Source organism: Centroberyx gerrardi, chromosome 23, assembly GCF_048128805.1.
Source record: "Centroberyx gerrardi isolate f3 chromosome 23, fCenGer3.hap1.cur.20231027, whole genome shotgun sequence".
Taxonomy (NCBI): domain Eukaryota; kingdom Metazoa; phylum Chordata; class Actinopteri; order Beryciformes; family Berycidae; genus Centroberyx; species Centroberyx gerrardi.
The window spans coordinates 8,655,834-8,679,307 of record NC_136019.1 but is presented as its reverse complement, the minus strand read 5'-3'; the positions used below and the strand labels follow the sequence as shown (position 1 = coordinate 8,679,307).

General features: G+C 43.0%; 2 protein-coding genes across 2 annotated transcripts; one reads left to right on the top strand and one right to left on the bottom strand.

Moving 5' to 3' along the window:
• Positions 1-229: 229 nt before the first annotated feature.
• On the top strand, positions 230-9,048 carry nelfa (negative elongation factor complex member A). The gene is made up of 11 exons (XM_071908630.2): positions 230-439; positions 1,430-1,601; positions 3,302-3,463; positions 3,786-3,875; positions 4,137-4,264; positions 4,693-4,762; positions 4,928-5,016; positions 5,253-5,364; positions 6,022-6,350; positions 7,066-7,165; positions 8,737-9,048. Exons 1-11 carry the CDS (start codon positions 230-232, stop codon positions 8,919-8,921), a joined length of 1,647 nt encoding a protein of 548 aa, XP_071764731.1. The 3' UTR covers positions 8,922-9,048.
• Positions 9,049-10,363: 1,315 nt separating this feature from the next.
• On the bottom strand, positions 10,364-22,938 carry faah2b (fatty acid amide hydrolase 2b). Its single transcript, XM_071908629.2, has 11 exons — positions 22,670-22,938; positions 21,338-21,420; positions 19,264-19,400; positions 18,348-18,557; positions 17,335-17,454; positions 17,007-17,142; positions 16,170-16,287; positions 15,245-15,364; positions 12,413-12,524; positions 11,599-11,787; positions 10,364-10,958 (listed from the first exon to the last, which is right to left on the bottom strand). Exons 1-11 carry the CDS (start codon positions 22,853-22,855, stop codon positions 10,783-10,785), a joined length of 1,587 nt encoding a protein of 528 aa, XP_071764730.2. The 5' UTR covers positions 22,856-22,938; the 3' UTR covers positions 10,364-10,782.
• Positions 22,939-23,474: the final 536 nt, after the last annotated feature.

The following is a 23,474-nucleotide window of genomic DNA, read 5'->3' as shown; positions in this document are numbered from 1 at the left end:
CGGTGGAGCCCGCGCGTGCACACACATATCCATGTTATTAGAACGTTAACGGTTTTAAAGCAATAAAGAGTAATTGCTCTACGGACAGATGCAGTGCAACTGGTAGGCGAGCTGTCCAGCACCCCTCACCTCCACCCACCCCCTTCTACCAGTGTGGGTGGGGTCCTGAATGATGTTTTCTTAGGTAGCCTGTTAAAATGCCCGAACTCAAAACACTTCTTTTTCCAAGATGGCGTCGATGAAGGATAGCGACACCGGCCTGTGGCTTCATAATAAACTAGGATCTACCGACGAACTTTGGGCACCTTCCAGTATTGCTTCTCTCCTCACCGTTTCAGTAATCGACAACATACGGTTGTGTTTTTCGAGTTTGTCGCCTCCGGTGAAGCTGAAACTCTTGCTCGGGATGTTGCATCTTCCTCGGCGGACTGTTGATGAGGTGGGTTGCTATGACTGGTGCTGGAGCGCGAGTACTACTAGCTAACGTAACGTTACCGTGCTAACCAAGTAGCTTAGCCTTGCAGGCAGCGCTAGGTATCTAGCTGAGTGCAACGCTACCCCCGCTTTGTATCTCTTAAACCAAACAGTGCTGTACACGCTAATGTTTACTAGCTTGACAGTTAAGTGGCCCGCTACTACTCGCACAGCCCGCCAACCATCATCTCAGTAAACTATCCAGTATTCTTAGCTAGCTTAAGGTATTGACGGCGGCTAATGTCCTTAGCTAACGTTATGAGCAGCAGGCTTATGTTATGGTATCTGCGACTGATTATGAAATAACATTTTTACCGCCGACCCGCATGCGCTTTTGATGATAACCTTTTACAAGCTGACGTTAGCAAGTTAGACGACAAGCGTTAACGTACAATTACATTTAGTCCGCAGTGGTTTGCCAGCTACAAAGAGCGTCTCTAGTACAGACATTATGGTGGGAGGAAAGTTAACCAAGCATGTCACCGTTTAGAGGGCGTTACCAGCTCACAGCGGTACCTTGGCATCTAGTCCGACATGTAACTTGGTTAGCCACTTAAAACGTGAGATCTTTACTATTGCATCGATGCCTTTCATCAGTATTTCTGACGTAAACAAACTGACTACACCATGTTAAAAGTTGTCAGGCAATTGACACCTTATCATGTTACACCTCCTGACCACAAGTGGCAGATTAAAATCTCCCACAGTTCTTCTCAACTCATGGTAGTTTTGTTGACTAACCAATGTATAAATCAGGGTGGATATCTAGCTGTGTGTTCAATATGCAGTAGTGTGTAGGATCTGGTATTTTATGGATGTAATAAAATTTGAAAAAAACATCAACTTTTCAGGCAGTGTCAGGCTTTCATCCTTTATTAGTAGGACAAAAATTGAGCATTCCTTTGTTAGTACAAATTGCTGGATTGGCCCTAACACCAGCTCCCTTTGTTGGCAGATGAAGGAGGCCCTGTCAGAGATCATCCAGTTGGCTACGGTGGATTCGGAGCCCTGGGTGCTGATGGTTGCGGACATCCTGAAGTCCTTCCCAGAGACGGGCTCCCTCAATCTGGACCTGGAGGAGCAGAATCCAAATGTACAGGACATCCTCGGGGAGCTCCGGGAGAAAGGTGTGTTGGTGTTTCCTTAATATTGAATTAGTTGTGACCCATTCACATCTGCCACTGGAAATTGTCCCCACAGCTTGACGAATGTAAATATAATGAAAATTAATCATTTGGCCTTTTTACTCAGCCTGCCACCCCAAAAAGCAATGATAATTGTAATTATAGCACTATTGTCTGTGCATGATGACTTTAAATATCCAAATAAGAGCCATTCTTGTACTACAACACCTACTGCAGTTGATCTTTGAATTGGCCCAGAAGCAAACTTGGATCTCAGAACCAAAATTACCCCACATCTATATATATTTTTTTGTACAAGAAACACAATAATTTATCAGCCAGTGGTGTCAGGCTATTTGGTATGTAATGCTTGTGTGCAGTGAACTTTGCATCCTGGGAAAGAGCAGTGCAGCTAGTCGGTCTCATAGCGGTCCTGGTGGGGAAACTAGGAGTACAAGAAACCCACATGACCTTTCAACATCTCACTCGATCAGCTTGTTTGCTGTGGTTATATGGAACTTTAAACAGCAAGAGTGACTGGAGTTGAATATTGTACTCATGGATACAGTCTGATTAAAGTTTTGGTAAACCTACTTGGATGGTGGGTTTTTGAAGGGTTTCAGTTGTATCTAATTTATGCACATATGCAGTTGTATTTAGACAAGATGAATACAGTATAAGCAGCCACTTGTTGGTAGTTATTACCAGGATGGGCTACACTGGCTGGCTGATTTTGGGACTTAAACTACTTTTCGATATAATAAAACCTCCAAAGGATTTTGATTACCTGCCAAAGAGGCTCATAGAGTAGACAAACTTGGCATAATTTAGGCTAGCGGGTGGGGGGTGGGAATTTCCCGCCCTCGTCACTATCACTGGTTATTACCCCACAGTAGGAGACATGCTTGGGCAGCTTAGAGAACTGAAAGTCAAGTTGACTGAAGGCCAAGAAAACTCATAGAGGCTGTAGATAATTGTTCAGATGACCTCAACTAGCCTTTTTATCAGATAGTTTACATGCATATTGGAGGCATTTATGCAGACTGTCTTCTGTGCACTTATTGTAATTTGCTCTGCATAAGAGCCTTCACTAATCATGCAGAACCCTAAGATGCTCCATGCTTGAAGTAATCTAGGCCATAGCAACATGCTGTCAATGATTGCTAAATGTCACATGTGGTGGTCTCACGCAGATGACATGAAGACCGGTTGTTTTACATATTTTCTTGATCTTCTCTCCCAGAGGAAGTGTGAATGAGATGGGCTGGATGTATTTTAATAGATTAGATTCTACTTTGTTTATTGTTAGTGGGTGATTTTGTTGGTATACAGAGAAACAAACAAAACGCGCTAGAGCAGTGTAATATGTAACAGGACAGATAGTTACACTACAGTTTGTTACTAGTTGGTAAGAGTTTGCTTGCTGTAATAGGAACTATGTGTGTATTTGTCCTACTGCTTATCCACAAACACCTGTTGCTTAATCCTTTCCAGAGCAGGAAACTAAACCTTTTTGTCAACTGGCCACAGCGGCCGGTGGATTCCAAAAAGTTCACAGGACGCTTGCACTATTATAACTTAAAGAAACCTCAGAACAATGCTGGTAGACACACTTACCAGCCACAGCCAGAGACGTACCATGTTTTGGCGTGCAGTAATTTCCCAGCCTGCGTCTCATCTCTCCCGCTCCTTTCCTCCCCCAGTGGGCGAGTGTGAGGCGTCTGCCATGCTGCCGCTGGAGTGTCAGTACCTGAACAAGAGCGCCCTGACCACCCTGGTGGGACCCCTCACGCCCCCCGTCAAACACTTCCAGCTTAAGAGGAAGCCCAAGAGCGCCACCCTCAGGGCAGAGCTGCTACAGAAATGTAAGTTGTTCTCCCCTCCAGATAGTACACACACCCAACAGGAGCGATGGGGTCTGACTTCACACCTTCCGCCAATATTTGCAAGTACTAGGGAAGTTGGCATCTTTTTTGGCTGGTTGCTGGCATATTTGACTTTATTACATGTTTGTAACAACTGTATATAAGGTCAAGTGTATTTGTTTATTTATTTGTAAGTTTGTAACCTTTTTTATTTTGCCAAAGAAGCGGTTGGGTTACCTTATGGCTTGTAATATCCAACTTAAAATGTAAGAAATTGTGCAGCTGTTATGCTTGATTCCCTACTGTGCCGTTCCTTTTCCAGCCACAGAGACGGCCCAACAGCTGAAAAAGACAGCAGGAGTGCCTTTTCACGCCAAAGGGAGAGGCTTGGTCAAAAAGATCGACACCACTAGTGAGTTTAACACAGATAAACACACACAAGTTGCTTCTTGTGCCTATTTTTGATTACAAATTAGTTAACTTCAATTCATCATCATCATCATCGTCTTCTTAAGTTACCTGCGATCCTTAAAGTACCAGAATTTCCTTTTTAATTTTAAGATATCAAATATTTAGAGAATGCATCACTTTTTTTCAAAAGGTAGGCGAAGAAACTCTTAACCGCTGACTTCCATCTCTGTTGCTGAGACCTGTGTTCATGTTTCCCTCGCAGCACCTCTCAAGGGGATTCCCAAGGCCCCGTTCCGCAGCCCCACCACCCCCAGCATGTTCAGCCCTCCCAGTAACCGCACACCCATCCCCCCCGCGAGGACGCCCCTGCGCAAGGAGAGGGGGGTCAAGGTAATGTGGGACTGACAAAACTGTTGTCTAGCAAACCTGTTTTATTTTCCACATCAAGGTTATTTTAATTTGTTAAATTTCCATTCTACTCATCACACATGCATTTTATTGCTGCTATATGGATGTGTCCTCTTGTGTTTTGTTGTCATTTAGTTTCTGCTTGTTTTTTTGTTTTGTTTTGGGGTTTTTTGATTTAGAGGGTTTTCTTTTTATCTCACCCACACAATCCTTTTATTTTATTTATTTTTTAATTGCTTTCTATCACTTCACCTCTTTGGTCACTGGTTAATCTAAACTCTGATTTTCTAAAATTGTTGTCAGTAGATAAACTGGTTTACTGTGGCATTCTTTTGTTATTTTTTATTTGTTTTAATCGCACAAGGAATCAAACCCATTTCTAATAGAATAATTTGTTGTTTGTTTTTCAGTTGTTGGACATCTCAGAGCTGGACATGGTCGGAGCCGGCAGAGAGGCTAAGAGGAGAAGAAAGACTTTGGGTAATTATTTTTATCATCTCTTTCTTTTTTCTGTTTTTTTTCTGGTGGTCCACCAAATAACTTCAGATTTTAAAACTAAAATGCAGCTTCCCTCATTTACTTTAGTTGAGTGTAAATAAAATGTGTGGTTATTTCGAGGCTCACATGATGTCTCCTCTGCTTTAGAAACGGAGGCTGGAGAGAAAGCAGCCAAAGAAGAAGCTGTGGTGGAGAACGCCACACCCGACTACGCTGCTGGCCTCGTCTCTGCACAGGTACTTACCTCTGTTTCTGTCTGTCTGTCTTTTTCTCTGTGTGTCTCTGTCACTCTCACACACACACACTTCCTTCTTTCTTTCACTTTTTTGTCCGTTTCTTTTCTTTCCTCTCACTCACCTCCATCTTTCTGTCTCACTCTCCATTTCTCTCTCTTGCTCTCTATCTCTCTCACCCACACACACACACACACACAGACACACACAGTATCTCACTGGCACGTTTTGTGTTCCAGAAACTGGGGGCGTTGAACAACGAGAGCGCCCTCCCATCAACCAGCTACCTACCGGCCACGCCCAGCATGGTGCCCTCCTCCTCCTACATTCCCAGCTCAGAGGCGCAGCCAGGTTAGATGTGCCAAGAAGGCATTTTATTGTCCATTCACACAGAAATCTGTCTTGCATCCAGTGCCCAAAACAACAGGTACAGACACTCTTTACAAAAACAGAGTGGAAAAACCAGAATGAAAGACTAAAAGCAGCAGTTAATAAAAGAATTCCCTCTCCTGATGCTAGGATAGCTTCAATACACCCAGTGACAAGCAGGGTGCCGTAGTGATTAATGACACCGTCCTTCAGCCAGACGGTCCGGATAAAGCATCCGCCCTGCTGACGTGTCCTGCACTGAGGAACTGCCTCCAGTTCCTCCAATGGATATTCCTGATATCAGTTTCTAGTGTTTTTTTTACCTGTTTATTGTCTGCTGTTGTGTGGAAAACTGAACACTGAATACACAATACAAGGCTATTGTGAGTAACACAATAATCAAATAGTATGGCATGAATAGCTAAGAATTTTTTTATTGGGGTTGGTAGCAGAATTTCAGTCAGTTCAGTTACTATAAAGGGCTACAAAGGCAAAATAAAGGATCTGATAGGTTTTTCATTAAGAAATCAACACTGATAAAATATTATCATTTCCCAACGCTGATAAAATATTTCTATGGGTATCAAAAGAGCATCACATCAGTCTCACCAAGTCTTCCCCATTCACCCTCCTCCTCAGCGAACGCAGGCGGTTCAGGTCGGGACGCCCTGCAGTCGGCTCGTCAGCCGGAGGAGTCGGCCACGGCGGGCGGCGGCGCCACCGCCACCTTACCGGGCCAGTACAAACAGAGGACGCCCATGTACAACGCCAGCACCACGGCCAGCCCCGCCACCCCCACATCCCCCAGCACGCCGGCCTCCACCCCCGCCAGCAACGGGCCCCCGGCCGCCGCCACCGCCAGCCAGCCGGAGACCCCCACCCAGCCCCCCAGCACGCCTCAGACCCCCACCCCGGCACCGGCCCCCACGCCACCGCAGCCCCAGCCCAAAAAGAACCTGTCGCTCACGGTAAGGTCACAGAGGATGCTGGTGTTCCTATAGCAACAGTGTGGCTGATAGTTTCTCTCTATTCCATGTGCAGGCCTGTAAAACTAAAGCTTATGCCTTTTTAAAGATATCACTTTGGTTATATGTACTTTTCTGAAAAAATATAAGATTATTATTACATCAGTCTATTTGTTTATCTATCCAGCTGTATATCTGTTTGTGTATCCATGTGTACAGGGTCTGAAATTAACTGGTAATATTTGTCTTTGGTGGATAAATCAGTAAGAGTGACCCTCCCCTCTGCACAGCAACTTTTTGAGATAATAACATTTCAATACCTTGGTTACATACGGTCTTTGGTGTTTGCCTGTTCTCAAACTTTGTCCCTGCTGGCCACCATACACTCACTTCAGGATCAAAACAAAACAATGGCTCTGTATCAAACAGGCTCCTGATTGGCTGCTTGTTGCGCTATAAACCTCATATGACATATTTCTAAGAAAAATGAAATTTCTATTAAAAACATACTAATTATTTTTGTCAGTAAATATTCTTGGCAGGTCATTTTTTGTAGTTTACCAATCCTTGGGAGTTGAGCTGAAAAGCTAATTTTGGACGCTTCATGTATACAGTTTTTTCTGAACAACTGTTTGTGTCAGTGGCAGAGAATTTAATATTCTATTGAAGCTTCTCCTCAGCCAGCTAAACCCTCTGCCATATGCTGTCTGCTCCCCAGAGAGACCAGATGTACGCGGCCCAGGAGATGTTCAAGACGGCCAACAAGGTCACCAGGCCAGAGAAGGCCCTCATCCTGGGCTTCATGGCTGGATCCAGAGGTACTGCAGTTGTCTCACTAGCTGCCTGATTGAAAACATCTGATTTCCCTTTTATTATGTATTCCTGTTACGATGTGTCACAACCAAGGACGTTTTTTTTTAGACATAAAACTCCCATTTATTTCTAATTGGAGTCAGTTTTCCTGCCTTTCTGTGTGCCTCATCACATTCTTTTTTTTTTAAGGTGTTAATTGTATTTTCTTTTATGTGAAAATGCTTGACTGTTAAGTGTATACAGTGTTTGTCTCACCTTTTTCACACACAGACAGTCGTTCAAATACAAACACAAAGTTGGAATTTTTGTCTCTTTGAAAATGAAAAATATATCAATTTGACAAAGGGAAAAAGGGAAAAAAAGCTGAGATAATTTTCCCCCAAAAAAACAAAAAAACACTTCTAGCTGAATTTGTCAACCGTGTCTGAATAAATTTCTCATTCATTTTCTCCATAGACATTTTGGAAAATCCTGATATAAAAAGAGATTTAAGCTTTGAACCAACCCAACCATTAATGAGATAAATCAACAATACAAACAATATTTATAACAATAGATTCAGTATGTGCGTGTGTGTGTATAAAACGAAAAAATGCAAGTGTACATAATGTTTTTTAAGAGGGAAAGAGCTACTCATCACATAAAGCATGACGAGTGTCTTCATCAATGCTCTTTTTCTCATTTTCAACAGTGATACTAAATAATATAACAGAAATTACTGATTGGTGATGATTTTGGCCCCTGCACACGCTCTCCCTCCTCAGCCTTAAAAAAGACGACATGTCTCACAGCAGAGCCACCGGGCAGCAGCATCAATCACCGATACAGGTTGATAGCCTACCAACCACAAGCAACTTTGGAGCAGGAACGTTTCTATGGTTACCATGACCTCTCTGATTGCTGGGAACGCGCTAAAGCTTGTGGGTAGTGTAATATTTCACAAGGAACTCAGGAATAAGATTGACTGATGGCTTCTACGGGAACATATACAGTCATTTCGCAATTAATCTTCCTTATGGGAGAAATGAATGGGGAAATTTCCCTCCAGAACCCGACATGTCGGCTCTCTAGTTTTTAGCTCAAAATAAGAAGAAAATGAGAATTTACCTGTCTACCATCCTTCTTGTATAATTGTAATTTGAGACTTTCTTCACACACTTACACAGTTAAATCCTTAAATCACACTTACCCAAAAAAATGAAAGGAACAAACGACACACCACACAGTGTTAGAAGAACCAAGTGTGCCTGGTGATGCCCAGACACACACACACACACACAAATGGGAAATTTCCGTCCAGAACCCGTTTCAGCTTTTTAGTTTTTAGGTCAAAATTAAAAATCAGAAAACAAGAATTTACCTGTCTTCCATCGTTCTTGTATAATCGTAGTTTGAGACTTTCTTCACAGTTAAACCCTTAAATCACACTTGCCAAAAAAACACCACACAGTCTGAGTGGAGTTTAGAAAAGCAACAGAGTGCTAGAAGAACCAAATGTGCCCCAGACACACACACACACACCTTTAAGGCCCAGTCCTAACCCGCTCTCCCCCCTCGCCCCCCTCTCTCTCTGCAGAGAACCCGTGCCCGGAGCAGGGGGACATCATCCAGATCAAGCTGAGCGAACACACGGAGGTCCTGCCCAAGGCGGACGGCACCGGCAGCACCACCATGCTGGTGGACACCGTGTTCGAAATGAACTACTCCACAGGACAGTGGACCCGCCTCAAGAAATACAAACCCATCACCAACACGTCCTGAGGCGGTGCGGGGGGGGACACTCAAACACACACACACACACCTACACACACACTTTCGTATACACCCAAACACATGTTTACATGCATACAGGCATTTGCATACACACTTGGGCCAAATCAAGCACTGGGGTAGGGGAGGGGGGGGTTACTGGGGGGGGGGGAGAAAGAGGGGTTGAGATCCTCCCTCTTAAAAGTTCCTGCACCGCCAAAACGCAGGACTCTTCAAGACTCTTTCTGTATTTTTTTTTTTCGATTGTTTCCCCTCCCCTTTTTATTATTGTTTTTTTTGTTTTTAAGTCCCCCTCTGATTCCTGAATGTTGTTGTGGTCCGGAGGTCTGAGCGAGTTCGTCAGAGTCGGTCTGAGCAGAGAGGCATCGCTCTCACGGCAGGCACCTTTTCAACATTTTGTACTCCCGAGGTACAAGCATGTCGTACGCGTGTCCGGAGAGGAGGAAGACGAGCGGTCCGTGTTTTTCTGTCTGAATGTGACATTTTGCAGCTTATTCTTGTACCTTTCAGAGTAGGAAAATGATTTCTGACAAACAAAAGAGAAAAAAAAAGAGAGAGAAAAAGAATGACGTACTCATCATAAAAAGGTGACCGAAAAAGAAAAAAAAAGGAAGTTCAGCGCATAACTCTCCATGCTGTCAAGTTCTGTTTGGAACCTTCTGGAAGATGTTTAATAATTTTTTTCATCCTGTTTCAAAAAGAAGGGAAGAAAATAAAGCAAAAACAGACTCCAGGGTGCCGTTTCTCTTCTCTCTCTTCCTCAGTTTGTTTCAGGATTATTCAGCTCCTTTTTCAAGGTTTTTTTGGGACACGACACGATCGGAGGTTTCCTGTTTTTGTGCTTTTCTCCTATAATTTCCTGCTTTTTGCGTTCTGAGCATGCCTCTTATCTTTCCCTCCCTCCTGATGCATTTACACTGTTGTGAAATAATCAAATTCATTCATTCAATGTCATTTTTCTTTTATTGAAGGTTTGTTTTTTTCTCTCCGTTCGTACTGACGACATGCATTCAGCAGAATTCAGCGAGGTTTTTCAAAGTCACGGTCAACTTCAAATGTTTCATAGTTATTGATATTCCTTTGTTGAAACTACAGCTCAGCTAGAAAATCAGTCATGTGAAGAAGGTGTAGGAGTCATTTTTACAAGGACAGATATAATATAATGAGCAGTGATCTTGCAGCATGTCCTTGTGGTTGTGTAACAGTGTTTCTAGCTAGAGTCAGGTTGTTTCCAGTACCGGTCTTCAGATCAGGCTGGTGGAAAATTAGATCCTGGTTTGGTGCCTTTGCTCAGAGGCATTGTAGGTATTTAGGGGTCGAACCAGCAACCTTCTGACTTCTTCTTCGTGGCTTTCTCTAACCAACCTGCTACAAAAATAAATCGTTTTTTTTGTTCAAGGGGAAATTAAGTTATATGTATGACAAAGGGGAGATTCATAGACAAAAATCTTTTATTAACTGAAACAGGTGAATACCAGCGTAAGACACTTCAGTTCCGATTCAGTCAAGTAAAGATATTGCCACTAATTTAACGTCACCTTTTTAAAGCTTGTGCTCATGAAGTGTCATCGGCCCCGTTACATAGAACAGGGTAAATGATAAAATCATGATTGGCATTTATTGGAACGATTGATTTGTGTAAAAAAAAAGAAAAAAATAATAATAATCTCTTCCACTTAAAACATTCAAAGTGCTGATTGTACCTTTCAGTGCCCGTTTACTACAGCAAGGTAGATAAATCACAATCTTCAGTCCAGCCAGCTCCGGTCTGGAGCCTCAATGGCGGTTTGTGTGTGTGTGTGTGTGTGTGTGTGTGTGTGTGTGTGTGTGTGTGTGTGTGTTTTATGTGGTTTCAGTTGGCTCCAGGGTCCCTCCAGCCTCCGAAGCTCTTCTCCAGGTAGAGAGCCGTGGCTAAAGGCAGGCGGTCCTGCAGCTTCCCAGCCACGACCTGCAGGCCGAGGGGAAGACCCTCCTCACTCAGCCCCAAGGGGCACTGTGTGACCGGCAGGCCCAGGATGTTGATTATACCTGCAAGTGGACAAAATGGTTTCATTAATGTGGAAACATTAGAAAATAAATTTGTTGGAAAAAAAAAAAAAAAAAGTTAGTAAATAAGTTGTTTTCATTAATTGATTAATCATTTCACCTATAAAATGTCAAAGATAATGACAAATGCACATCAAAAGTTACCAGAGCCCAAAGTGATTCTTAAAATTGCTTATTTAGCTGCCAAAATCCAAAGTATTCATTTTATAACGGATAAAAGCAGCAAATCTTGATAAATGACTAAAACAATGAATCAACCTAAATTATGATCGGCTTTGCTGCAGAATCCCTGGCCAACAAATCAATTTGCAGGTCGAAGAAATTAGGTGGAAAAAGCTACATGTATTGCACTTCATATTGCAATCAATCATTTAGGAGCAAATGCAATATGTTCTTTTGTTTGTTTAAATCACACAACTTTGCAATACAGTAAAGAAATGAGCCAGGTATTTTGTTTTTTTTGCCAAGTAAAATTAGATGACAGTGTGGTTGCTATGACAGATATGAGTTTGGGGTGAATGATGCTGGGCGCTTGAGTTTGATTAGGATCTGGACATTAGACATGATGATGCTCAAAGGTAGAACTGCAGAGACAAAGAGAGGACTTGGGAGCGTCACTGACCGGTGTAGGCGAAGTCAAAGGGTCTGAAGAGCGGGTGGTGGTGTTTGGGAGCCACGTTGGGGTGCGTCGGGTAGAGGAGAACTCCATCGGTCCCCAGCAGCTCCTCCACCTCCTTCTGGAGCTTCTCCTTCTGCTGGATGATGAAGGGCGAGGGCTTCGGCACACGGATCATCTCCAACAGGGACAAGCCTGAGAACGGCAGAGGTACATCATGTCCACACACACACACACACACACAAATAAAAATAACAGTTCAACCAAGCTACATGTTTAAGAGTTGAATTCATTTATCCATCAATTAACCCTCTAAGTCATCAAGGGTCTTCTGAAAGTGGAGAAAGCAAGTTTGGAGAAGCATGACAGCAGTAGCCAAATATGAATGCTATAACTTGTATGGTTAGTGATGACAGTTGTTGTGTATTACCGCTATCATATTTAACCAAGTTTTATAGGTGTTTCATTTCATGCGGGAGACATTCACAGACTGCATTATTGCAGATATGACCATCTAATTATTGTTTTACAGGAGTTTCATTTTATCGGATATATATCTCATAATAATTTATGCCTATTTGACACATTGTCTGTGTTCTTTGCCTATGTAGTGTATTATAGTAGGTAGCATTATTGTTAATAATAAATGTTTTTATGGCACTAATCAAAACAGTTAAAATGTTTTACAGACAAAACATAAAACATTAACAAAACCAGATAATAAAACAATAAAAATATTGGTGGATTAAAAATAGCAATAAAACAGGCAAATACAATCGGAATAAGATAAGTAAAAACAAATGACAAAACTGCCTCTTACCAATAGCAGCCATGGTGTGCTCCGACTTTCCCATCATCCACTTCAGCAGCTCCCACAGAGGCCACACCGGCCGCCCCGGCTCCCCCATCAGCTCGGCGAACGGCTGCGGAGGCTGAGGAGGACACACGGGCCGTTTGTGTTCCTATCTGTCCAGTAAAGTGAGTGCGTGCTATGTGGCCAAAGTGCCGCGCTCTCTGCCCATTCAGCCGTACCAGACACTCAGTCAAGAGAGTGGGTGCCGTTTTCTGCTGCCACTTGGGTGTTAATAGACCTTTTACAGTGTAGCGGACCCATTATCACGCCAGTAACACAAGCCTGCATTAGTGCCCTCGCTGTAATGTGAACGGTCTGTCTCAACACAAGGCTTTCATTTAGACCGGGGCAGCGGCTCACTGGCGGTTAAGTATTTGGAAACAGAATAGTGCAGCATTTCCTTCCTACTTACCTGCTGTTGACAAGTGTGGAAATACACAGAGCAGAGCGTACAAAATATTAGGAACGCTCGCTCTTTTTAATTAAATAGACTGACTGAGTGAAAGCTTTGATGCCGGAAATAGTCTACATATCAAATGCACTTCAGTCACAAAGGGGAGACGTAGATAAAAAAGAAAGATTAAAGGGGTTTTTTTTTTAGCACTGAAACATGGTGTGGAGGAAATTACACTATTCTATATGTCTTTAATATCTGTACTGTACTCTCTTTGTATTATTATGAGAGCTCATCTCTGTGTGGAAATTTACAAACTGCTGTTCAGCACATCTCTCATGCCTTTGACCCGACCTGAGACAGATAAGACAGTGGCTAGTTGAATTGGTCCTTGTTTGCACTGGAAAGCTTTTATCTCCTGGCCATTCTATTCATCATGTATGAAGCATGATACCATTTCTCAGTTGAATGCTGTCTCTGCCTTCAGTCATTTTCCATTCTCCACCAGTTTGAGATAAACAAAGGTTCTGACCAGAGACGGCCTTGAGTGTCCGGTAGGAACTGGATTTTGTCTTTTGCACAGATGCACCCTAATCGTAGAATGTTTCAAGTATAAGAATGTGCCGGACTTCTCATGACTCAGCTGTTTCTACTACATGATTATAGGAAGGGTGGACAAAGCTCATGGTTTTGCTCTTTGTCTCACACACTCGTTGGGTGGGCATTGCGTCTTGCTCGCACGCAATAAAGATAACAGAAGGACAACTTCCTATCTCCAAGTCTCTTTATTACAGAAAACTTCCACCACAAGTGGATTTTGCAGAAGAGGTTGCATCCCAATATTTTGAAGATTTACTCTTTTCTGTACACTTGGTACACGATCTCAATAGTGTGAAAACCTGCCATGTGAGCAGCTGTCATAAGGCTGTTCACATTTGCCAGCTGTACTCTATACCAGTGTTTTTCCATTGCTCTTGTGTTGTTGTTTACCTGCCTTGGCCCCACTATGGGTTACGGTACAGTATCGTTTTCCATTGGGATAACGAAGCATGTTGGGTCCAGTTTGTGTACAAGACTTTTCAATGACTTTCAATGTCTTGTTCTGTGAAATTCATGGACTCGAAATTGGCATGTAATCATTTAAAAACTCCATCACAGGGTTTTCCTCAGGATGTGAAGTGTTGATCCTAGGATGAAGATAATGATGCATTTGGGTGCTATATTTTAATTTATTTTTAATCAAGTAATCTCAAGGCAGTCCATTCATTTTTAATAGCTTTTAAAAGGCTTAATTTCATTTTTCTCACATCCACAGAAACTTTCGAGGAGATTCAAACTGTGTCACAACCAAATGCAGCGTGTTTGTGTGCTTTACCAGCATACTTCTATCGTACGCATTCTGCCTCAAACTGTGAATGAAACCTTATGGTGAAACACTGCAGACTGAACGGGTGGGTAGTGTGAAAGTGTGTTATGCAGCAGAAACATACCAGGCTAAACAAAGGGACTTTGAGATCCACACACACACCTCAGAGGAGTGGAACGCTGTGACCTGGTAACTGAACGGATTAGTGCACCATTTCCTGGGCAACAGACTACAATACGTGCTGTGACTAAGACTCTGTTCCCACCAGCTTTCTTTCTCTAGACAGTCTTGGCAGCCACACATTAACCGAGACTTGTTTTCCCCTCCTGTCTGTCCTGTTAATCTTCATTCTACCTCCTGGAAAATTGATAAAATACTGATAAACCGATTAAACATTGATAAACTGATAAGATACTAGGAGAAACAGCAGCAGGATGGGCTAGTGGTGGGAAAGACCGTAAGCATCCTCCCTGCTGAAGAGTCCTTGAGCAGGACGCTGAATCCCTACCAGCTCCAGTGGTCACCCTGACCTCTGACCTTTCTGTGGCCATGGGCAAGCGAAAAGAGAATCTCTCCTTTGGCGATAAGTAGCATACCGCAACAATGTGTGTCACTCAACATTAGGGATGGGACGATGTGCTTATCTTACGATTCGATACAACCGTGATACGATGTAATAAAAAAAAGTTCAATGACAAAGTATGAAAGTACGTTTATTTCTAAGCCACAAAACTTTCTAGCGATGGCACTAACTTGCTAGAATGTAAACAGTTTAAAAATGTCATTCCAAAGTGCAAATTATAAAATTACGATGGAGAAATTGCCCAACGATATTGTCACATCTTTGTATTGCGATATATTGAATTTCGATATACTGTCCCATCCCTGCTCAACATCCATGCATCCTGTTGCAGTGTCTTTGAGCAAGAAGACACTGAACTTCTACCTGCTCGCTCATCGTAAGTCTCTCTGGATAAGACTGTCAGCTAAAAGCCTAAAATATAAATGTAAAATGCAGCAGTCAGCTGAGTGGACCTACCTTGCCCTCCTTGTCAGGTAGACCCATGTAGGTGTCCCAGATCTGGAAGCCATATCGGAGCCCAGGGAGACACACCTCCTGGACCTTCACCCCCAGGTCGGCCTCCAGCCGCTCCACCACCTGGAAAACACCGCATGAGGGTCTCCTTCACAACGGTTTCTGTGTGTGTGTGAGAGTTATTCAACCAAACCGGGGTCAAATAATAGTTGCAATTGAGTCTTGATGTTTGCTTTAACCTGCTTGGAGTACCAGTGAGTTGGGATTTATATGAAGGTATTATTTCAGCAAAACACCTGAGAACTTGCATGTTGAATTAACAATATTCACTCACCTCTATCCTAAATTTGAATTCACAAAAAGGAATTATAAACGAGCCAATATTTGAAATTATGTAATAGAAGCTATAAACTTGTAATACGATATTTGCTCAAATCTAACTTACTTTCAACAAAATATCTGTTCTAGCTGGTTTAGCGGCTATTCCCCCAGTTTTCTACCCGACCACCCACCACGCAAAAGTTGAGATTTTAATTAAGTGCTGCTTGGTGAATCACTTGTTTGCCGAATTTTCCAGTGGCTCCTAGTGATAAGTAAATGGTCTGAAGTGATGTCCTATGATGCACTGTATGTATCATTTGCTGATGTATAAGGCAACATTAAATTGCCAGACTTTTTAAATGGAGGCAGTCCAAGAGAACGGAACGCATCGGTCTAGAACTTTTTACTAACCAAATCCAATATGAATACCTTGTGATAACTACTTAAAGGTGATAAAACATAGCTCACTTGGAACTATTAAGGAGGATAGCTACACAAAATTGAGGTTTGTATGAAAAAGCGGCCTTAAACGGCTCTTCTGATTGGTCACACAACTGCCGTAGGGTTTTTCACGGTGCTATTTGACCGAAGCCTGGACTCAACCCACCTGCCTCTGAATCTGAAGGAGCTGTTTGTTGATGGGGGAAGTCAGAGGAGAGCCGCCGTCATGAGGGATGGTGAAGAACCGCAGCTTCTTTAGGTCCACCTTCATGGTTAAGGACAACCTGCACACACACACACACACATGCATGCACATACTGTAATTAAGTTTAACTTTACACCGTCAGGGTTGGAGGTTTGATTTCCACTGGAACCACTGATGCTCTCATGCTATTGTAACTTTGGATAAAAGCATTCACTGAACTGTATAGGCTATATTCTATGGATATATATAATATATTCTATTCCAAATCTGACATTATTCAGTTGAAATCATTAAATAAATTTGCCATTTCATTTCCCATATGTGTGCGTAATGTACAACAAAATTAAAATGTAATACCGGTAATCCAATTTTCATTTCTATGTTGGAAAATGCATTATTACTGCCAAAATTAAAATCAAAATGAAAACTCCATTGACATGTAGTTTTCTATGTACTCCAAAGCAGAACCCTGCCATATTTTAAATTAAATTGAACGTTCACATTTGCAATTTCAGGCATATTCTGCATACCAGCAGAAGCTCTGATCACCTGGTCTCTAGGGCAGATGTGGGCAGGTTACCAAGAAAAGAGCCTGCAAGTTCATCCTACTCATCTATTTATTTTTTGTGTAATTATTAATATTCATCTGCTCTTGCTTACATTTTAAGAGATAGCAGCAGTAGAAGACTGTTATTGTACAGCTCCCCAGCTATGAATGCCTGTTCCAGAGAGCACATAGCCTCAGTAAATCTTCTCAGGGTAAATGAAGGTTTACAATCACAAACAGACATGTCTTACATGTGAGCTTTGGGTCCGGCCATGATCTTGAGCATGGGCAGCAGGTCCTCAGCATAGCGACACATGGGACCAGTACTGAGGTAGTCCTCCTGTCTCCCAGAGGCTGGGGGGTACTGGTTCTCATTTGACACCACACCTGGAGGAACACAACACATACACATACAGATGTTCCTTAAATACAATATCAACAGATGTGTAAGATAATCATACTTCAATATATTTTGGAATAGATTTGAGGACCCACACACTGAAGGTATACATTTACACACACTTATGTATACACACACACACACACACACATATATATACAGCATTTGGTTTCTCTTACCTGGGGTGGTTTTATGGCCGAATATTCCATTGAAGAAACAGGGCATACGGATACTGCCTCCGATGTCTGAGCCCACGCCGATTACTGCACCTGCTGCTCCCAGTATACTCCCCTCTCCACCTGGGACAGGGAGGAGAGGAGGAGGCAAAGAAAGAGGGATGGAAAGCGAAAGTGGTGGAAAAAGAAACGTGATATTTAGCTGTCTAAGTTTCCCTGGGTTGCAGAGGCTCGAGATGCTTCAGTGTCCAAACATAACGCCCAGTGGATAGATAATGAATGACTACTACTTTAACTAACTGGAAGCTTAATTTAGCAGTTTCCTTTCTTTTTTTTTTTTTTTTTTTTTTTACATTTTGTGTATTCTCCAGGTCACAAGGTTGTTGGTTATGTGTTGCCATACAGATTGTTGTGGGATCCAGACCACATACACCTGAAGTTTCACTTTTTACGACATACTTGCTGAACCACTGCTGCAGTTTTGCTCATTCCCCAAGAGGAATTGTTTAAATCTTGTTTTGCTCTCTTCCAGCTGCTGCAGGTTACAAGGAATGATCTGGTAACTAGTTGGTTGTTAGTAATCTGTACACAGGTTACTAACTAGTCAAATTTATTTATAGAGCACTTATAACAAGCAGGTTTGTCAAAAGTCTCCAGAAGACAAAGAATAATAAAAATAAGAGATACAACACACACACACACACACATCACAGACTCCAAGAAACAGGGCCAGAGCCTCTGTGTGTGTGAGAGAGAGAAAGAGAAAGAAAGAGAGAGAGAGAGAGAGAGAGAGAGAGAGAGAGAGAGAGAGAGAGACTATGGTGCAATATGAGTAGCGGGCAAAACCAGGCCAGTTCCCAGGAGAAATAAGTGAATGACAGACTGCAGCTGAGAGTTAAGGCAGGCTGTGCTGAATAACTGGGTCTGGAGTCTGCACTTAAATACCATGACTGTCTGCTTCCCCGATTACCAATTATCCAGCCAACCAATTAGCAGATTAACCGACGGCTGCTAACCTGAGCTGCCCCCTGGTATCCTCTCCAGGTCGTACGGGTTGTTGGTGATGCCGTACAGGTGGTTGTGGGACTCGGACCACATGCACAGCTCGCTGGTGTTGGTGACGCCCAGCGGGATGGCCCCTGCCCTCTTCAGCAGGGCCACCGGCGGGGCGTCCACCGTGGCCAACACTCTACGCCTGGAGATTACACCTGTAGAGTGGGGCATACCTGGGCAGAGGGAGGGAGGGGTGAACACAGAGAAGTGATGTCAAAAGCTCAATTATAGCTGCTCTACATAGGGTAGAAGAGCTTCTGCTGGTATGCAGAATGTGCCTGTACAGATCAAGATGTTATCAAGCCGTTACGGTTTGTTCTGGACGGTGAAGAAGAAGAAGAACGCCGTAAAGCCGGGGAATCCAACTGTGGAGGGCCGGGAGTCTGCGGGTTTTCATTCCAACCAAAGACTACAACAGATAACTTCACTGATTAGCAAACCTTCAACCAGAGAGGAGGAAGTCATCAGTGAAATGATCTAGCCTGGGTTCTCTCCTCTAACCTGGCAGCTAGGGCAAACCACCGCAGGTAATACTATGGTACTGTTTTACCTTTTCTCCCAATTGTTCCTGGAAGCTGGCAGCCCTATTCTACAATCTCAAAGTGTTTGCAGACAATGCTGATGTTTATATTCCAGTTGAAGCAGTGAGACTGAAGTCTACGGCGGTGGAGGATATGTTGAGAGGTCATCTTAGCTCGTCTCAGCTTCTCCACTAAATGGTGACTCATAAACACTAATAAAAAGGTAGTGAAAAGGGAGTGGACCAAAGGTAAAACTGGCTTTTATAATAAGGGTTTTGTAACAATATCAATAGTGCTCCAGTGAAATATCACATACAAATGTCCCCACGGGGATAATAAAGTATACAAATACAAATACCCTGCAGGGCGAAGGCCTCCTTGACAGACAGCGGGACTCCCAGTAAAGGCAGGCGGTCTTCCAGGACCTCCTCTCCCCCCGTTTCCTCTTCAATCAGCTTATCAACCTGGGCCGCCTCCTGGAGGGCAGCAGCAAACCTGGAGAGAGAGAGAGAGAGGGAGGGATGGGATGGAGGGAGGAGAGAGACGAGAGAGAGAGAGGTCAGCACAATGAAAGTGAGCGAATCAAGAATCACATTTTCCTGCCCAGCTCCCTATTTTTGGAATCAACTTTCTTGCGATTTAGGAAATTAATTCTTCGGAAATCTTCAAATCGAAACTCCTATTTCCCCCGCCATTGTCATATGACCAACTGTAGTCCTGTCTAGTTCGGGACCGGACACAGTCTCTTCTTCTACCTTAGTTTAGACAGCATTACTACAGGAACCAGTTGTTGGGAACCCAGTCTAAGGCTGCCTGTTGGTCTGTCTGCATCATCACACTCACTGCCTGTCTGCTGTCTGTCTGTATGAGTGCATACGTGGCTGAATCCGCTCCGAGTGTGTGGGTCGTGTTTAGTACAGCTGTGTGTGTGTGTGTGTGTGTGTGTCCGTCCGTCTGTCCTTCCTTCTTTCAGACTCCTGTTCCACGCAGTGTTTCTACCTGGCAGTGGATGCGGGTGCTGCTGGCCCTAGCTTTCTGCCTCATCATGTTTCTCTTTATTCTGTCTTATTTGTTGTCGTCGTCCATTTTATTGTTTTGTCCCGGCAGCCGTCCTGGTGGGGGATCCCTCTTTGACTTGACCCGCCCAAGGTTTCCTCCATATATGTTTTTTTCTTGTATTCAGATCTGTTATGTCTTTCCAACATGCTATTTTGTGTCTTGTGCTTTGCTTTGTTTCATTGTGTTCCATTTTGTTGCATACTGTATTACATGATTTTGTTTTGTGATTGATTGTTGAATAGCTAGACCTAGGTAGGCTCGCTCTCTGTACAGTCCTTTGAGACAGGCTTGTGATGAAGGGTCATATAAATAAAAGACTTGTTTTAGCTTAATCAGGTGCCAAATGAGTGGGGTGAACAACACAATGAGTACCATATAGTTTAGACAATCCCAATTTATTTGAAAGTCAATTTTGTACCATTTTCTGCGACTATCTGAATTGTCCTGGCAGGTAAACCAGGACATCTGCTTAAAAAAACATACTATATTTTTGTATATCCTGTTCGACCAGTTCTGATTATAACGTGGCACAATGTGGTGGAAATATAAAAGTTTGAAAGCATTGCCATGAATCATCAAAATGTTAAATTAATATGCATGAATTAACATAGATCCTTATAAATAGAGTTTTTAATGCGAGCGATTATTTATTGGCAAAGACAGTATAAGAAAGATATGGCAATTAACAGCACAACTAAATTTTTTACAGGAGGAAAGAGACTCTGTGGATTGAGTTCAATGCTGCTGGTCTGCTGTCTGTACATCTCCAAACTACAGACATGATGTGATGTGACGTCAGGCGCATTAGAGATCGATTTAGATCCATTTCTACACACTGACCAACTTTTGATTTTGTGCCTCTGTATGGGAAACACTGCATCTCACAGTCAAAAACGCCCTCTAGAGGCCATCTGATGAAGCGCATCATCTGACTAAGCATTACCTGACTGACTGACCGACCTGAATTTGCCTCGTGACGCCCTCGGCTGCTCCGTGGGAAAAACATGTCATTTGTGATGTGCTGCAACCAGTGCAGATTACACAGCCTGGGAAAACCCCTGGATCACGGTTATCAAATTTCCCCTAATCCATTTTTGTCATGAGGTAGAACGTTCATTTACAGAACTGGCATCACATCAGCATTTAGCTGACAGTATTTAGTTATCCAGAGCGACTGATAGAGAGTGAGCAGGCAGGGGCTCGGTGTCTTGCTCAAAGACACTTCAACAGAGCGCATGACTTGCAGGACGGCCCCTCTAAACGCCGGTCTGTCCTCACCTCCCACCAGGAGGCATAATAAAAACAACAGAACACAATAAACACGAAAGAACACAATAAAAGCAAACGGGCAGATAAGGAGGACTGATACTTGCCTGTCTTTTACCATGGCGTTGAGGAAAGGGTTGACTTCCTGGATCCTGTCAATATACGCCTGCACCACTTCCACACTGGACACCTGGAGACACACATTTAGGCTGTTATTTCAGAATTATACTGAATATATTCTTCACACACACATATATACAGACACATACAGTATATAAGAAAGCAATAGACCACGCTAACACGACCACAAAAATGCACACACCCAAAATAACAACAAAAAAAAACAAAGAAAACAAAACAAAGCATCACAACAATGCATTCCTGCAGGTGAAAAATGAACCAGGTACGCCCTGAAAAAAAAAAAACTGTTGCGCAGCTCATTTTCCCACAAATATACCACAGCTTTAAGCCTCTTGGGGTAATTTATTCAGTAATTTATAGATGCTCCGAATTGTTTTATCTCCTCCTGCTTGTTTACTCTCTTATTCCTGTCTGTTGCTTCGTTATTCCACTCCTTTGCTGTTCTTTTATCTGTAAAGCAGCTTTGTAAACTCTGTTTTTGAAAAGCACCATAAAAATACTTATTATTATTATTAATACTGGGGCTAAGGCCACTCAACCCGCACTGTGCTTGACCAAAAACACACATCACTCCATTGTGCAGGACTGAACAGATCACTTAATGAATCTAAAGTGGAAACGTGGCTCCTCATCCTCGGGACCCAACCAGCAAGTCAAGAAAAAAACAAACCATTCAAAAACATGCTACGGGATTTTTTAGGTGGGTTAGCAGCCCCACCCCACCTATTCAAATGGTGTAGTTGTATATTTTATAGCACACTGAATACTTGAAGCAGTGCCAGTGTAAGTTACAGATAAACAGCTGTATCCCAAAGATAAATCATCCTCCCCCCTCTAGTCTCTGCCAATCATTTGTTTAAACACACACTTTTCTATTACTGATCCTCTGAGTCCTAGTTTGGGTTATCTATGAAGTTGGTGTGTGTGTGTGTGTGTGTGTGTGTGTGTTGAGGGGTGTGTTGAGGGGTTATCATTCCACAGGTGCTGCAATATGACCATAAAGGCCTATAAACACAAATACAAGGTAGGGACAAGTTCCCTAGAGAGAAGACCAGAGGTGAAACTGGCTTCTATAGTAAGAGTTTGTAGTAATATGTTTGGTGGGATGCGTAAAAAAAAATTAATCCATTAGTACTGAAGACTAAATTTAATTTATGGGAGGCAAACACACAGGTGAGTCTTAGGTAAATCGAGTAGATGTGTTTGCTAGGAGAGAGAGATATCTCATTGGATTGAAGCCAATTAAGCTAACTTGCTCCCCTGTGGTGGATGGGAGAGAAGAAGCCCGGGCAACACACCTCTCTCCGTCGGATCTTCTGGGCGAGCTGCGTCGCTGACATGGCCAGCAGCGGGTTGCAGACCGGTGGGAGCTTCCTGGATACGCCGGGGCTCCGCCGGGAGAGAAGCCGGAAAAGAGCAAAGAACAGCCCCATGATCGCCCTGAAGAGCCATACCTGCGCCCTTTCGAGGCGGCTCAGTGCCATTTCCACAGCGGCAGATGGGAATGGAAGGTCAACGGTTCTTCTGTCACGCTCCTGGTCTCGCCCTGCTGTCAACGCGACACGTCTCCCAGCATGCAACGGCGGGGAAATAAATCTGCGTTAAGACAGCCAGGGATAACACGAACAAGACCGGAAGTTAGATGCTTCAGCCTTCAAAATAAAAGCGTGAAATTAGCCGCTTTTGAAACAAATAGAGTAGTAAGTATTTAGTAGGCGTTAAGAACAACAAAACCGCTTGGAACATATTCAGTAAAATCATTGTATTAAATATAGAGTGAAAATATAGCTGAAAAATCAAACACTAACACATTATATACTATTGAAGAGTATGTTCATCAATACGGGTTTTATTTTGAAAATTGTGACCAGAAGTCATATTTTTTATTGTGGCTAGTTTGACACTGGACTGGACGATAGTGCCGGGTCATCCAAGGTACAATTTAAGGTATACAGATTATGTGAATAGCCCAATTGTGCAAGTTATAGCAGTTGATGGGGGATAACGACGTTAAATGCTTTTAATCCCTTCCGCGCACCACGGGCCTCAAAAAGGGGAAACTGTTCTTGTTTTCCATAACAGATGGAAATACTGTCAAACTAA

Bases quoted from the DNA above. Each gene is read 5' to 3' on its own strand.
- nelfa (XM_071908630.2), top strand. From the start codon at position 230: ATGGCGTCGATGAAGGATAGCGACACCGGCCTGTGGCTTCATAATAAA. The intron at 4,763-4,927 runs GTAATTATTTTT...CCTCTGCTTTAG, and splicing joins GAGGAGAAGAAAGACTTTGG to AAACGGAGGCTGGAGAGAAA. The intron at 7,166-8,736 runs GTACTGCAGTTG...CTCTCTCTGCAG, and splicing joins CTTCATGGCTGGATCCAGAG to AGAACCCGTGCCCGGAGCAG.
- faah2b (XM_071908629.2), bottom strand. From the start codon at position 22,855: ATGGCACTGAGCCGCCTCGAAAGGGCGCAGGTATGGCTCTTCAGGGCG. The intron at 19,401-21,337 runs GCAAGTATCAGT...CTCTCTCTCCAG, and splicing joins AACGCCATGGTAAAAGACAG to GTTTGCTGCTGCCCTCCAGG. The intron at 15,365-16,169 runs GTGGGTTGAGTC...GGTGTTTTCCAG, and splicing joins TCCTTCAGATTCAGAGGCAG to GTGGTGGAGCGGCTGGAGGC.